At 34.3% G+C, this 16836-nt stretch overlaps 1 protein-coding gene and 1 pseudogene across 1 annotated transcript; both read left to right on the forward strand.

The window, feature by feature from the left end:
• The first annotated feature begins 6757 nt into the window (after window positions 1–6757).
• On the forward strand, window positions 6758–9792 carry LOC118049286 (zinc finger protein 4). The gene is made up of 2 exons (XM_035059236.2): window positions 6758–7086; window positions 8708–9792. The coding sequence occupies exon 2, from the start codon at window positions 8809–8811 to the stop codon at window positions 9583–9585; it is 777 nt and encodes a 258-aa protein (XP_034915127.1). The 5' UTR covers window positions 6758–7086; window positions 8708–8808; the 3' UTR covers window positions 9586–9792.
• Window positions 9793–11449: 1657 nt separating this feature from the next.
• Window positions 11450–13723, forward strand: LOC118049427 (GDSL esterase/lipase 1-like; annotated as a pseudogene).
• Window positions 13724–16836: the final 3113 nt, after the last annotated feature.

A 16836-nucleotide genomic window follows, 5' to 3' on the forward strand; every position in this document is an offset into this window, starting at 1 on the left:
TCACTGTCACACACGTGCATATACACTAATAACATATTTTTATTTATTATATGAAATATTTAAAAATTATCGGGGTAAAATTAAAAAACATTTGTAATTTGATAGATTATATATAGATTTAAAAATAGTACGGGAAGAAATTTAAAAACAATATAGAGGGCTAACCCAATAGAATTAAACCCAAAAAATAAAAAAAATAAAACCAAAATTAAAATATTAAAAACGAGATTAAACATGCAAACAAAAATGATAAGGTTTAAAGCATTTGGGTGGGTGCTCGCTCCAAAATCATCGTTCTTCAGGGATTTAATTTTTGTGTGTGTGTGTCTATATATATATATATATATATATAAAGGGAGATGCTAAGTGATCATGGCATATCCCATTCTAAGTGGATTCTAACAAATCTGCACATATGCCACATGTTTATGATTAACAAAGATAATGCAAGCCTCACGAGGGAATAATTAAAGGAGTCAATAAGTACATACTATAGCTTAAATTAAATTAAATAGTCAATCAGAGACTATGCTTCTGACTGGTTAGCATTATTAAATATGCCTCTTCATCACCACAACTAGAAAATAATTTTTTAGATTGTCCAATATTCTTAATCAAGTTGGTGTGTTCATAAAAGGAAAAAAAAAAAAAAAAACGAGAGCCATGATAGGAAGAAAAATTCGCATACTGGAGAGCATATGATATCAAAACATTCTAGATTTTTGGAGAAAGGAATTTAAGATTCCAAACATTAACTCTTATGTTTTACCATGAAAATTAATCTAAGATTCTTGAAAATATGAGAAATTCAATATTAACTAAAAAAATACTTGGATTTATTAATTATAACACAAATGTTTTAGGTAACTAGTATAAATGTATTTTATAGGACAATAAATTTGAGCATTTAATATATATTTTGGCGACTTTAATCAAGTACCAAAACGTTTATTATAACATGCATGTTATGTAATTTATCAATATAATATTATTTTATTCGATAATTATGATTTTATAAAGTTCAATTTATTGTTTCGTCCATTTCAATACATTAGTTTTAAGAAAGACAATAGCATGTTTATATTAAAAAAATAAAAATATATTTGAGTAAAATTAGATAATTTAAACTTAAAAGTAAAATAATGAACTTATTTATATTCTTCATGAATTTTCAACTATGACAAACAATTTGTGAAAAAATTAATTAGAAGTGAATCATAAGCTAGGCAAAACAATTAAATTATGATGGACAGCTCATAAAACAAAATATATCAAGAAATATAGGGGCTCGATTTTGAGATTCATAAACTAAAAGGATCAAGTGGTTATGTTTCTAAGGCATAGGGACTAAATAAAAATAGTTTACTCAGAAATTAGAAATGGAAATGCACGGCGGTGGTGGGGTGGGGTGCTTGGTGGTGGGGGACCATGAAGGAGTAATGTCCAGGTGGTTGTGGCAAAGGGAAAGAGCGGCTTCTTGGGAAGCCCACCAAGCGGCGCCAACGTGAGTCTGTCGGAAACTGCCATGACTAAAACAAAGTGTGTTGGTGGACGACAACACTTGATCACGTGCATAAGTGGGGATAATACCGTAGACATGATCAAGAGATGATTTACTGGCTCTTTCTCTTTTTTAATGATCTTTATTTATTGATTTCACAATCTCTTTACAGTGAAGAAGAATGGGACATATAGTTTCAATTGTTCAATAAAGCCATGTTTTTCCTACCAATTTTCTCTAGGTTATGAAGCAACGTTGGTTAATCTTAGGAAGAAAAAAAAATTAATCTTGATTGACACCTAAACTGAATAGAACGGGTCCTGCTGAAGAAAAGTTAGCAAGAAAAAACGCAAAGACATTGCAAAAGGATCCAATTGAGAATTATCTGAGATGTAGGGACTAAAACGATTCTTTTCAAAAAGTTGAGGTTCGGATAACCCCTGAGAAGTTAATTTGAGACGTCCCCGATTTTCTAAGGGCCATGGCAGTGCTTCCCTTCATCGGTTTCCAGCATCTTTTAAACAACTGGATCACTTTGGGATGATTTGTCGACGCTACATTGGTTGGACATGAAGGATTATCACTTTTAATCACTATCAACGCCTTATCAACTACTTTAATTAGCATGGAAAGTAACAATATTAGTATTTTATAAAACAGTGTTTAGGCTTGTAATGACCTAGATTATAGGCATCTCATGACCACCATGAGCCTAGCTCTGAGCTTCTTCGCATGGTGTGTAAAAAGAGAGCTGTGGAGGCTTATCTTGTTGATTTACGAGTATAATTTCTCGACGAGTACCATCTCCTCTGTACTATTTTCATTTTTTATCGACCTTATCACATGCATTTAAACTCTGTGGTGCAATGATTTAGGTATGGTTGGATGTAGCACCTGATGTATTGTAAAGCAAGGCCAATACTATTGTTAATACAAATCTTATAATGGCTCCTTAGTGATCTTAATCTTTTTGGAGGTTTTCTCCGAGCTCGGAGGTTGTGTAATGGCCGGCTACAAATTCTTGATAAATCATGTCACAAGAGGTATCCAAGGCCTGTGCTGAGGATTCAAAACATTAGAGGCTTTTATCTAAACTTTATGTTCTCTCTCTCTACACACACACTAATTATTTGACCCCTTTTTTTGGCAAAAAAATAAAATAAAAACGCAAGCTTTTCAAATGTGTTTTATTTTTAACATAGTTTCATTAAAAAAAAAAAACATAAATTGAAAAAAATTCGATAAAACAACACTCTTCAACATAAATATTGCTAGGGGAAACCACGACTTTTTTAAAATGCAGATGGTGGGAATAACAATATTATAAAGAAAGACCTAGAGGAGTCATGTCAACTTCAATAGGATATTCTACCGAAATAATGTGCACAGGACCACCATTTCAGCTACCAAGTTCATCTCGGCTAATGCTGTTTCCAATTTCCTAACAACTCCATTGCCTCGTTGAATTTTGTGCACACTTTTACTGTAATGTAACATGAAGCTGGAAGTGGATAGAGACATGGATGATGACATGATTATCAACGACTACGCACGGTGGCATCGGTGTTTTTGGTTCACTGAATTCTGAACCAATAAGCATCATCCTTTGTTACCTCGTTGGAGTTCTCGGGAGAGAGGTACACACTTGCCAGATTATTTAAGGACAAACGAGTGGGAAGATTCTAGGTGTCATCCTGCTTATAGATTGTTTAGAAGAGGTACACTTTCAAGCTTTTTTAAAAATATTTTTAAAATACAAAAACATATTAATAAAAATGATGGGAAGTGTGTTGATTTTTCAAAGCATGAGATCTTAGTTTTATATATATATATATCAAAGCCTGAGATCTTAATGCTAATATAACAAAGAATTTATAAATTTATTTTGAATGCACTAGACCGATATCAATAAAGCACCAATTAATTTGTTTAGAAAAATGACTTAATTTCGATTGATGTATGAACTCATCGTCGAATAAAAAAACGAGCCTAAAATATGAAGTTATTTTTTTTTTATGATGCAACTCTTAAATATAATCCACATGCACTTAAAAAAAGGGGTCAAATTGTTGCTTCAATGAACCTTAGAGGACCAATGTGTAATTTATGATCCATCGATTAAAGCACATTCGACAAGAAATGGGGAAAAGCATAAGAATCAAATAAGTTTTAATCTAAAAAGTCAACACACCATCTCCGAACTTGGAGTGCTATTCTGTAATTCATCTATTTTACAAAGATATTAAAATATAAAACAATTGAATCTCTTGCTAATTGCCCGAACTCTTCGATTGATGGATATTAATATAACACTAGATAGGTGGCATGATTTTTGCTGTGGGCCGAGTATTTTAAAGAAGAAAAAAAATCACGAAAAAAATGGCAATTATCAATTCCTAATAGTCAAAATATTAGAGGAAGAAATTAAAAAAAAATTCTAAAAAAACAAAGTACCATCAAATCTAAGTGAGATTATCAAAACTCATGAGTAGGATTATGCGGATGAAATAATTCAATAAAAGGTAAAACAAGAAAAAAGAAGAAGCTTAATTTTTTTAAAAATTAAATTTTAAAGGATAAAATTGAAAAAAAAAACAACCTAAAAAAACTAGGTCACATCGTCTAAACCTCCTACTTAGATAATGAGATGCAAATAACTTGATTGACAGGAAACGAATGAAAATAACAAAGGTTCCCCCCCCTCCAAAACGAACAACTCAAAAGGATATAATAATAAAAAACAATATCAACCTTTGTTAACATTTCAAAATCATGATCTAACTAGTGACTAAACTGGAAGCATCTCATCTAGAAAGTCACTTTTTTAAAACATGACTCCACTTTACAGGTTGACTTGTGATCTAGGACCTGGATTGGTTTGCGTTTCAAAAAAGATTAAAGGAGAATTGATCCAGTGTAAAATAGTTAAAAACCAGGGTTGACATATGTCTTGGTTAACTTGGGAAATATCCAGTTAAAACTAGGTCAAAACTTGTTGACTATTGTCATTTGTTTTATTTTTTTTTCTCAAAATGATGTGATTTTTACTTTTTATTTTTATAACATAAATGGACTTTGTTGACTCGAGCAAACCACATGATTCGTAACCTAGTACTTGTCCTGTATCGTCTTTCGGGTCAGGTCTAAAAACTATGAGAAAAAACACGGAGATCAAATTTCAATAAATCAAATGTCGAAAGATGAAATAAAAAAATCAATGATAAAAAAATAGCAATTTAAAAAGAAAAAAAGAGACCTCACTTGAAAACAAAATGAGACGAAATAAAGACCTCACTTGAAAAAAAATGAGACAACAACCTAAAACTTTAAATTGAAGGAAAAAATTGAAAAAAAAAAATCAAATTAACATAAGAATCCAAAATAAAAAATAAACATCATGAGAATGAGAATGATGATCAAAATTAGAAATCAATACATGGAGGGTCAAACATGAAATATTATAAAATAAAAGGACTAACTTGATATAAAAACAAATACCAAAGGATGAAATTGAAAAAAATAATTAAATTTGATACAATTAAAAGAATAAGGACCAAACATAATAAAATTAACAAATAACATAGCCTTTTGATTTTTGGCAAGGGCAACAAGTTTTTCGAGGCTGAAGAGAGAGAGAAAAAACATTGTTGAAACTATATCGTGTATGGAGAGGCTACAAACACGCCATCACTGTGAAAATAGCAATGAGATGCATTCCAACACCTTCCTCAAAGGGCGCATGTGCCTCTTACTAGTTGGCATGTGCATTGTAAGCGGCAACATCTTTTTATTTAAAATAATATTATATTTCAATTAAAAGACTGAAATGCGCACAAGTCAACTTTTCAATTACAAAAAAACAACAAGAAACAACAAAAACACCCTTACCCGTGACCTTCATAAAACTAAATTCAAAGGCTAATTTGGGTATTGTACTGTTTATTTTTTTTTGAATGTCTTAAAAGCCCCTTGCCCCTTCAGTTTAGTTAATTAATTAATTTATTTTATTTAATATCCACGGTAAAATGGGAGTGCATGGATTTGATGAAGGTCAATGTGTAATTTGATGAAGGTTAATGTTGCACAGCCCATGTCAAAGAGCCTGCGAGGAATTTAGAGGCAACAGGAAGCACACGACAAGACACCACACATAATTGATTCCTGCCATCAATACAAAAGGAATTGATCAGTTCCTACTCTCTGGAACCAACCACAGGCCAGGAAGGAGCCAACTGGAAAAGACTAAAGAAATACAAAAGAAGGAACAATAATGCAGCATAAAATAAGAGGTGTATTGTCCCTTTTTATTTTTGGTAGGTTAGGCGTCTTAGGGAAGTTTAAGAAATGAAGAAAAAGGTACCTGTTGCCATGGCATTATGTGCATGTCCTAGTCCTATACATGTCATGCAACAAGGAAGACATTAATTATTAATTAAGATCTGATTGTCTCAAGTCACAAACCATAAAAAATAAAAAAAAATACAGTCCATGTTGCCATGGCATTGTATACATGTCATGCAAGAATGCAGGTGGTTCTCAAGGCCCATCTCTCGATGAAATCTGCAGTTCAGGTTAAAATGAAATTAAAAAAAAAATGATAATGCAATTTTAAACATAGAAAAACACGTTGATAATCTGTTATTAATATTTTGATGTTCTTAAATAATTTTAATATGTAAATAAATGAAACTATCATCCCAAACTACATCAACAATCCCACACGGTTGCACAAGAAAGGTGTTGATGAATCTAATAGATGAAGATGTTGTCTTTCAAATGGTATTTTATGAAAATTTATTTATTTTGTTTAAAATAATTTTTTTTATATTTTTGAATTATTTTTAAGTATTACTATAAAACTAATTTTTTAAAAACTAAAAATTTATTATTGTCATATATTTTTAAATAAAAAACATGATAAAAAACGACCATTACTTAAATACCAAACACTCTTAATGAATACTGAACCCATGCACTCTGGATTTATCTGCATAAACTTTTAAAGTGGAGAGAAAGTGAGAATCTTTTTGTGGGACTAATGACTTATCTGTTTCAGTTGTTCAAGCTGTAGATATGTTCTTATCCCAGTTGTAGCTGTGAGTTGTAGTACTTGTGTTTTGTGTGTAGGCGGGCAGTTGGGTTGATTGTCATGAGGAGAGGTTGCTCAAAAATCAACAAAAACATCACCAAGTACATTGGCTAAGACTTTGTGACAGTTAAGTCGAGAGACTATGTCATAAATGCTTTTTTCCTTTTCTTTTATAGTTTTGGTTTATTTAGTCTTAACACAACAACGCCTTTTCTCTGACTTATCTGACTCTCCACCACAGTCCCCCCCACTCTCTCTTCTTCCCTTTTGCTTTCCCATAATTAAACATCGATACCCATCATCTCTTTCACTCTCTCTTTCCATTATCACTTCTCTATTTGCACAAAGAAACCAACCCACAAGCTGGTTTTGTCTTGAGATGATAATCAACCAACCATTCAGGGGGGAGAGCACTAGCTAGCCAGATGTTCGTTTCCAGTTTCTAAGCAGTGCTCTCATTCAATCTTGATTTCCACTAGCTAGCTTGGCAGCAGCAGTAAGTTTCACTTTCTATTTAGGATGGGAAAGCTGTACTTGCCATCTTATTCTCTTTGGAGTAGCTTTTGTTTAGCTCTTGCTGTTTTTTTTCTTCTTTTTTTGCAGAGAAAGTGTGTGACTTGATGATTAGTATATGTCCTTTGATGTTCTTATTTTGTTTCTGTTCTTTCCTTACCTCTCTCTTTTGGAATCTCTTCTTGTGGTTTTGATGCCTACTCTACCTACTTCAGGTTCTTTCACTGATAATGACTAACGAGATTGAACTTCTTCAAAAGCAATCTATTCTGTTTTTCCTAGTTGCAGTACATGAATTAAGTTTCTGCAAACATGGATTTTGTTGTTTTCTACAACAGAAAATGGCATGATACTTAATTTTGATCAATCGAGTTCATAAATACCACCAAGGAACTGAATTTTCTGTGGTGAAATGCTATGTTGATCAATATTCATGGTTTGCATAGAAGTATACACTACCTGCCCTTTCTTCAAGCAAGACTGCTACTTCTGCAAGCTCATATTTACTTAACTAGGTTCTCTTTCTTGCAAATTTGACTTATTTGCATCAAATTCGGATACCCGTGTCTGTTCATAATTCCCCAGGCAAAGAGAATCAAATAAGTTTCTAATCTTGAACAGAGGATTTTAACTTTACCTTTTTGCGTTTCATCTGACAGGCTTTGTGCTTTCCTTTCCTTCAACTAAATTTGGGCCCTTCAAAATTTTGATTTAGGACATGATATTGGTCTAGTAATATGAGAATATCTGTTTCGTTTTCTCTTGCCCTTTGTTTTTTTGTTCTAAAATGCCTGGAATAATTGAGATTTGAAGCTTAGCTTATTTCACATGTTTCTAGTTTTTATGTATTTTGTCTGGATTCGGATGCTGCTTGATCTCTTTATATTCTGTCAGTTGTTAATTTTATTGTCACCACATTTTTCTTGAGATAAAGAGAGTCCTGTTTCTATTAATGCCTAATGCCCCCATCATTGTCCAATATATATATATATGTAATCGTGGAGGAAACATGGCCTCATAGTAGCTCACAGTGGACCACTGGAGAGAGGGCATGGCACAGAGGTCAAATCCTTTTGTGTTTGAATGCATAATGCTTCAACTCACTTAGGTTCGATTATGACAGCACAAGTTCAACCAAATGCTTTACAGCATTGTAGGTTTTGCTTCAGACAATAGTCATTAATTCACCTTTTGTCAGTAAAAAAATGCGAGCTTGGTAAGGTTTATGAACCACTAGGATAACAGTGTGTTGCTGTTCTAGTTACAATAATCTCGTAGGCCAAAAGACTGGAAGTTGGAGACTGTTATAATGTGTTCATGTTGTGGAAATGTTAATGGATTATTTCTCGGCCTCAGCCTTCAGATTGTTCTTATCTTGCTTGCTTGTTTCCTAGAGTATTTTTTTTTTTTAAATTTCATTACTCTTTGTGCTAAATTAGCAGTTGTCATCATGTTTTTACACAGATTTAAGAGTTCTTAATCTATTGTTTTTGTTTTGGAGGTTGCCTTGCTGATAAATTTCTTGCTATAACTTTCACAATCGCTCTCAGCTCCTACGAGTTTAACTGTGGAACACTATTTACTCATCATGTCGAATTCTGCAGGTTGAAAACATCTTGTTTCAACTGACTCAATCTGGCTACTGCTCAGAAACTATAAATGTGAAGTATCTCCTTGTGGTATTAAGTACAATCATCAAAGAAAGATGAAACCAATTATTGATCTTGAAGTTGAAGCCACATCAGAAAATGTTTCTGAAGTCAGCAGCCAAGTAGCTTCCAACTTATCAAACCAAGAAACTTCTGCAGCCCCCTCCAATGACAGCCTCACTAACTCTTCCTATCTCACAAATGCCATAGCAACTCAATCTGGTTCGGAAATGGTTTCCCTTGACTTAACCCTTTGCTTCAATAATGATGAGTTAGGTGGAAGGGACCCTGTGGGACTCTCATTGTCAAGCACAAGTGAGAGTAGCAATGAACCTGCATCACGTACTACAGCCGAAGCAATACCACGAGTATTTTCTTGCAATTACTGTCAGCGCAAATTCTTCAGCTCTCAGGCACTTGGTGGACACCAAAACGCTCATAAGAGAGAAAGAACATTAGCTAAGCGTGCAATAAGAATGGGTATTTTCTCGGAAAGGTATGCCAGCCTAGCATCGTTGCCTCTACATGGATCCTCATTCCGATCCCTAGGGATAGAGGCACATTCTTCAGTGCACCAAAACTTTGCACCACCAGTAAGGTCACTAGAAATAAGCAGCAGTGCAAGATTTGATCAAGGTTATGCAGGTCTGCCAGTATTCATGGAGGATGATGAGGCAGAGTTGTTATGGCCAGGAAGTTTTCGACAGGTAGCTGTGGAAGACGATGCTCATCAAAGTTTTGTAGTCGCAGGGAGTTCAAACATGATTTTTTTGGGGGCAACTCCACCAGTGAACTTAGATGATTCTGCGCCAGATCTCACACTAAAACTTTGAGAACATTGGCTGCAGTATTTATGCTCCGATATTATCTCTTGTATAGCAAGTTGTGCAATGGACCATGGCTGAACTTTTATATTCCCTGCTAAGAATTTGTATGTCAGTGTATAAGAGCTTCACAGAGATTATTCTGGAGCTTCTTCGTTTGTTATATCTATGTGATTGATCCTTTTAATTTGCTGTAATTGGTAGTTTGATTATGTATTCTGTCTCTCTAATTTCTAATGCTAGTTGATACAGTATGCTTCAAGTACAGGTCTGCAGGCATTGCAATTGGGTCACAGATCAACTCAGCCGTGGAATGTTTTATCAGCAGAGTGAAATCTGCGACAGAAATAGAAGTTTTCTTTAAGCTCTAATCTACAGTATCATTCAAACAAAAGTTTATCAAGGAAAATAGACGGGGGAAATCTCCAAGCAGTACCATATAAATTTGCAAGATCGTTGGATTATGAACATAAACCATCCAACAAAGAAATTAACAATCGAAGAAGCTAAATTACAACCAGGAGGATGCAGGAGTCCAGCCACAAGGATAAACACAAAGATTGACGTACTATCTAGTGGACTTGATGCATCTATAAGATCTAGCAGAAAACATCGATATCTAGAAACTTGCTTTTACTCGAGCTATGGCTGATCTCCTTCTCTTTATAATAGGTATTCAGTGTCAAAAGAGCAGGCCTGAATTGGGAGGTGAAGGAGCCTCTACAGTCGAAGAAATCCTGCAGGTTGGACGCTGATCTTGTCTCCTCCTTCTTATAAGCAGCAGAGAGCCCCTCACGGGCAATATCTTTAGACCCACTATCAGTATCCATATCTAGGAAACAAAAAAGATACCGAAGAAACAGTATTACAACTTTCTTTCCACACAGAAAACTATGCTTCTATTTCTCTCTCTCGCACACTATGACTAGGGTTTTATCAATGCCTTGTTGAAGACGAACGACTAACCTGATACATGCACACGCACTTATATACTCTCCTAAACCGGCCAAGGATGTTTCCTGCCCTGATTCGGATGGCAGCTAGCTAGGGCCAGCCTGGATTTACTCTGTTTCCAGTATCCTCCATGTTAAGGAAATTTAATCCTGCTTAAATTTGGATACTTGACAACATTCCTATCCTCGTCCGATTAGGATACAGATTCTCTATGTAGATTGAAACAGGCGATAAATGCATGTTTACTTTTAATCCTTGACTTAGATGTCAAAGTACAAAACAGTCCCTAAACTAAACAAATGGGCTTTCAATATGCCAAACATTTTTATTAAGATTTTTTCCATCTTCTTCTTCACAAAAATAGTACTCAATAATTTGTGTCAGTAATTTATTTGAATCATATGATCAAAGTAGATGATATACTCATTGCTTGCTACTGTGTCTACTTGTTTTTCCAATTTGATCAAGTAAGGATTCTATTATAAAATCTTATAATTAAAGGATCAAAATGTAGTTTGGCATTTTGTGTGTTGTGAGTTTGTGGCTCCATCCATTGCTCTCTCCTTCATTCATGTCCAGAAGTAGGACAAGCCACCTCATGAATGGAGTCTTTGGAGTCCCAATGCCCCATATGCCAAAAAATAAAAATAAAAAATACAACCCTGGAAATAATTAAATAATTGTTAACGTTTTTCATCCTTCACCTTGTTCATCTGTTACACTTAAGACCGAAAATGCAGATTTTGTTGCATAGAAATGCTTGGCAGCCCAAACCATACTACAAAGGCCGTGAGACGAATTTGGAAGCTATATTTCTGGTACAGTTTCTTGCTCTTCCCCCAAGCAAAAAACGACAGTACGCAGTAAAATAACTCAGGTGCTAAGACATCCAATGACACTAAGAAGAAGAAAAAGGAAGATGAAGCTTCAATCAGCAAATGGGAGTGTAGAACATTTGATGGATGATCAAGGAGAAGATAGCACAGATTCTCTGGAGTCCGGATTTAGGAAGCAAGGAAACATCCGTAACGCTCACAGAGGGTTTTCAGAAATGAAAACAGAACTTGAAAGAGAGTAAGCAGCTCAGGAGATGCCAGCTGATCGATGGTCAGACACCAGGTTTCAGGGATACACACTCTGGTTTATGGAACGAGTCATCTATTAGATGGCATTCAATTGACTCAGAAAAGCAGGATTTCTTGAAAAAAGGATTAAAAGGAAAAAAGGTATGGAAAACAAGATAAGAAAAGATGACTAAATTATAAATTTGAGATTTTTTTTTATATTTTGTATAGTTTTGATGTGTTGATATTAAGAATAAAAAATAATATCTTAATATATATTTATAAAAAAAATACTTTCAAGTATTACCAATTTCCATACTTACCTTTAGATTATAATTGACAAATTAAATGATGTTCATGGCACGCCTAGTCAACGCCACTGTCTTGAATTCTCCATTTTAAAAGTTATGAGAGCGGCACACACTTGAATTTTCTATTTTACAAGCTATTAGTACAACATACGTAAATATTTTTTTTCACAGGGAGAGCGCTTCCCTAAACAATTAGTTTTACAGTTCAATTGTGCTGTTGTTTATGATGAAATAATTATTCTCCATGATTTCCCTCTAAGTAGGATGCACTGTATGCCCACAACCATACCCCCACAAGGCAAATTCATGTGATCCGATGGTATATAAATAGAGGTATATGGGACACAACACAGGGAAACAGATCCACACACACAGCTCATGCAACGTCCACAACACATTCTTCTACGTTTTCGTTCTTCCTCCCTCATTCATTATTTTTCCCAAATGCTTTCCCTTATTCTATATAGATGTTAATGGATACATCAACACATTGTGGTGTTAATGGTTTATTTTGTTCTTTACAGCTTATTATTATCGACACAAAATGTTTTTTTGCAAAATGATGCTTGTAATTTTGCTGCAGCTGAGTTTGCAAAGCTGCCATTAATTCCACCATATTCACAACCTGGAAACCGTGAATTCATTAATGGAGCCAACTTCGCATCAGGGGGAGCTGGTGCTCTTGTTGAAACTAATCAAGGACGGGTATGTGGTCCAGTTGCGTAGCTAGGCCTCTCTCTTTTTTTATGTGTCCAGGTTAAGATCATCATCAACAAGCTAGAAACTTGGTACTTGTTGGAGTGGATTTTTCTTATTGTGATTATTTATACTAATTAATCATGTTTTTTCATTTTCTCCTGTTTGGTTCTTTCGAAGGTGATAGACCTTAAAACTCAACTTAGGAATTTCAAGAATATGGAGAAGCAGCTAAGAGAAAAACTTGGAGTTGCAGTCTTGCAGAGGTTAAGACATTATTATCCAAAGCTGTTTACATATTCTACATTGGAAGTAATGACTACTCTGTACCTTCCGCCACAAACTCGACTGTGCTTCAATCCTACTCCCAAGAAGAGTATGTCAAGATGGTTATAACATAACAGCAGTGATCCAAGTAATTAACATGTTATAAGAGCACGCAAATTATTTCTTTGTTTCATTTTTCTCCCAAGTTCATCAAACTATGATTGCATCAATTTTGCTTTTTCAGGAAATATATAAGATTGGGGGAAGGAAATTTGGACTCTCAAAGTTGACAGCAGGTTGTGATCCCGCCTCGAGAGCGCTAAAACTAGCCACCACAGGTGGCTCCGGCTGCATGGAGGAAGCAACTATGCTTGCACAACTACACAATATAGCTCTCCCCGAAGTTCTCAAAGAGCTTGAGAGCCACCTAAAATGATTTACGTATTCATTTTTTGATTTTTACACTACAGCAGATGAAAGACTCAATAATCCTTCAAAATATGGTAAAGAGCTCCCTATTTTTTCTTATCATGAACTGTTAGGATAATTGTATTCCAATTTTATTTTCTTTTCCTTTTCCCATTTAATTTGTGTGAAGGTTTCAAAGAGGTGAAAATGGCATGTTGTGGCAGTGGTCCGTACAGAGGCTCCTTAACTTGCGGCCTGAAAGGATACCAATTGTGCGTTAACATTAGCGAATATCTCTACTTCGATGCAGTTCATCCAACCGAGAAGGCCAACTATCAATGTGGAAGGGAAGTACTGAAGTTGTCAAACCTTACAACCTTAAAACACTATTTGAAATATAGCTAAAAACTTGTCCGAATGATCCATCTCGTACCAGACACAGTCAATAATTCTGCACACCAATAAATATTCAATCGGAACATCCTATCTTCAATCTGATTTATTTTAAAATCATGACTAATGTTCTTTCTTCTCTGTTCTTTTATTTTACTTTGCAATCTAAACTAACTGATAAAGGCCAAAGGCTTGCTTTTGAGGGTGTGTGGTGCATGAGAGTGATGCAATGTATATCGAAATAAAGAATTAGAGATTTTCAAGTTCGAAGGTTACAACCCTAAACGGTAAAGAAAACTTTGTTTCCACACTTTTTGAAATTCAATAATTCTTAAAAACTGTAATAAAAATAAATTACAAAATGTTTAAACATGTGATAAACCAACTTAGCTAATTAAAATCAAATCAAATTACATTAAAACTCTAAAACCTAACTAGGAAAGAAATTCAAATATAATAAGTAAAATAAAAAAAAATCCCAAACAACAAATTTTTATTAATTTGATCACAGTTCTATCCTCCTCCCCTAGTATTATTAAACTAAAAAAACTGTGTGGTTGGGGTCAATACTCAGAATTGAAATATAAAATTTGCAGTCTACCTATATCAGCTTTCATATCTGATCTGATAATAAATGGAAATTAGATGTTCATATCATCAGATGGGTGCATCACAGCGTACAAAGTACATTTAAGGCTAATGTTGGTGGATCATACGGGTTTCAACTTTCAACAATTTTCATCTGTGACATGTTATAATTTTAGCTTGCAACAAGCTGTGAGTGCATTTTTCATGTGGGGGCGATTTTCTTATAATTGTTCAGAGAGAGACCATAGTCTAAAGACAGCAATTACACTTTATTGTTGAATTTTGAGGACAACTGGAGTGAGATACTAGAGGCATTGCCTGGATTTTTTTTTCCTGTTTTGAGAAATCAGAATACTATTTTCAGTATTGGAACCAATGCATTATCATTGTAAATTATATGACAGCAGAGATCGTTATTAGCATTAGCAGAGTAAAATATGCAACACAAGCAAGAGTTTCCTTCAAGCTTCACTGTAAGCTATCATTCAAGCAAAAGTTTATCAACGAAAATAAACAAAAATGTCTCAAAAGTATATTAATTTTGAATATAATCGAATTATGAACATAAAGTATTGAAAAAAGAAATCAACAATAAAAAAAGTTACAATCATAACCAAAAGCAGGGGAATTCAGGCTACAAAGAGGAATTCTGCTATAGTTAGATCTAGCAGAATACATCAATATGCAGAAACTCGCATTTGCTCGAGCCATGGGCACTCATCTCCTTCTCTTTATAATTAATAAGTATTCAGTGCCTAAAGAGAAGGTCTGAGTTGGGAAGTGAAAAAGCCTATGGAGTCAAAGAAATCCTGCAGGTAGGACTCTGATCTTGTTTCCTTCTTATCATTGTCCTTATAAGTAGCAGAGAACCTCCCACTGGCCATACCTTTAGACCCACTATCAGTATCCATATCAATAGAGCTTTATTGAACTAAAAAGGTTTTCCACATAGAAATACTACGCTCCTATCTTTCTCTCACACACACCATGACTAGGGTTTTTCAATCCATTGTTACAGACGAAAGAATAACCTGACACAGTAACACACACACACACACACTTCTGAACCGATTAAGAAAGTATAGCCAACACTGATTAGGACTTGGTTAGGGCCAACTTTGTACCCTTTCTTTCCAAAAAATATCCTACTAAAAATCTGAATCCTTGTTAAATTAGGAATTGAAGAATGCAATAAATGCATTGCCCCTTAATATCTGAGGTTTTTTTTTTTTTTTTGAAAATAAGGTATTTTTGAAATTCTTTTTCATAAAATAGGGTAAATTTTCCTCATCATTTCTTTTTGAATAAAAAAAAACCAAGTCATGTGAGATATTCATAGTAGATTTATCTCCAGGAGTAGGACAGGCCAACTCATGAATCAAGTCCTTGTAGTTCCACTGGTAAAAAAAATAAAAATAAAATATTGAAACAATAAAATAATTATCAAATTTCTTCTTCTTTCACCTATTCATCTGTTATAATTAATAGGAATAAAGGTGCATATTTTCTTTCACCTATTCAGATGTGTAAAAAAGAAACACATGTTCCCAAAAATGAACATGACAAGAGATATAAATAAGTTGAGATGACATATCTAGACAACGATAATGAAGATGAGAAGCGTTATAGCCTAAAAACACACATAAGAGGAACAAAAATCTAATTTATAAGCCTTATATGGATGAAGAAATCAAGATAAAAAAGAAACAAAAATCAAGGTTTTTTAATATGAGGCACATGAAAAACATAAGATAAAGTAAAGATGCATTTAGGTGTAAGTAACATAGTATACCCAATATTGAATATGGAAAGTCTCTTACCATCAACAACATATAAGTGATCATTTCCAAGATATGGTTGAAACCCTACCAATTTCACAAGATCATGTATGATATGTTGATTCATACTGGTGTTTGGAAATCAATCTATAAATCTAGTTGAGGAGACATTACTAAGAGTAAGATTGGCATTAGTATGTTGTTTATGACCTGCAAGTTAAGATCATTATGGCACGGAGTGACCAAAGGAATTGCAAAGGTGACACTTGATATTATGCCTAAAAAAGTGTGGATTTAACCACAATTGGGGGTCGTGTAAACACCTACTACGCTGCCAATTTCCTTGCTATCAATTGTTGCTATGAGAGCTATTTAATCCACAATATCTAGAACCTGTGTTTATGTTATCTTGATTGTTGTTATTGTGTTATCCATCATAGAATCACCCCTTGCCACATTGAGAGTTGAAATTGTTATGAGACGAATCTGAGGGTTGTCGTTGTGCAACAATAGCTGATAGGGGCTGAGTTGGCATTGGCGATAGAGGTTGGGTTGGCAGTGGCAATAGAGGAGCGTTGGTAGTAGAAGAGTAGTATCATCACTTATGAATTGAATGGAACTCTTGTAAAGAAACTCATGAGTAAAAAAATGACTATAAAGATCTGCATGTGAAAGAGGGTTAGCCTTGGTGGAAAGACTAGTCATCAGGACTTTAAACTCACCTCGAAGTCCACAGAACATGTATAAATTGAAATCATCAAGTGAAAAAGGTCGGTCAGCTCCTATTAATTCATCAAATAA

The sequence above is a fragment of the Populus alba genome, chromosome 4, assembly GCF_005239225.2.
Source record: "Populus alba chromosome 4, ASM523922v2, whole genome shotgun sequence".
NCBI lineage: Eukaryota > Viridiplantae > Streptophyta > Magnoliopsida > Malpighiales > Salicaceae > Populus > Populus alba.

What these genes read in the sequence shown, in the direction of transcription:
- LOC118049286 (XM_035059236.2), top strand. Translation starts at nt 8,809, where the DNA reads ATGAAACCAATTATTGATCTTGAAGTTGAAGCCACATCAGAAAATGTT.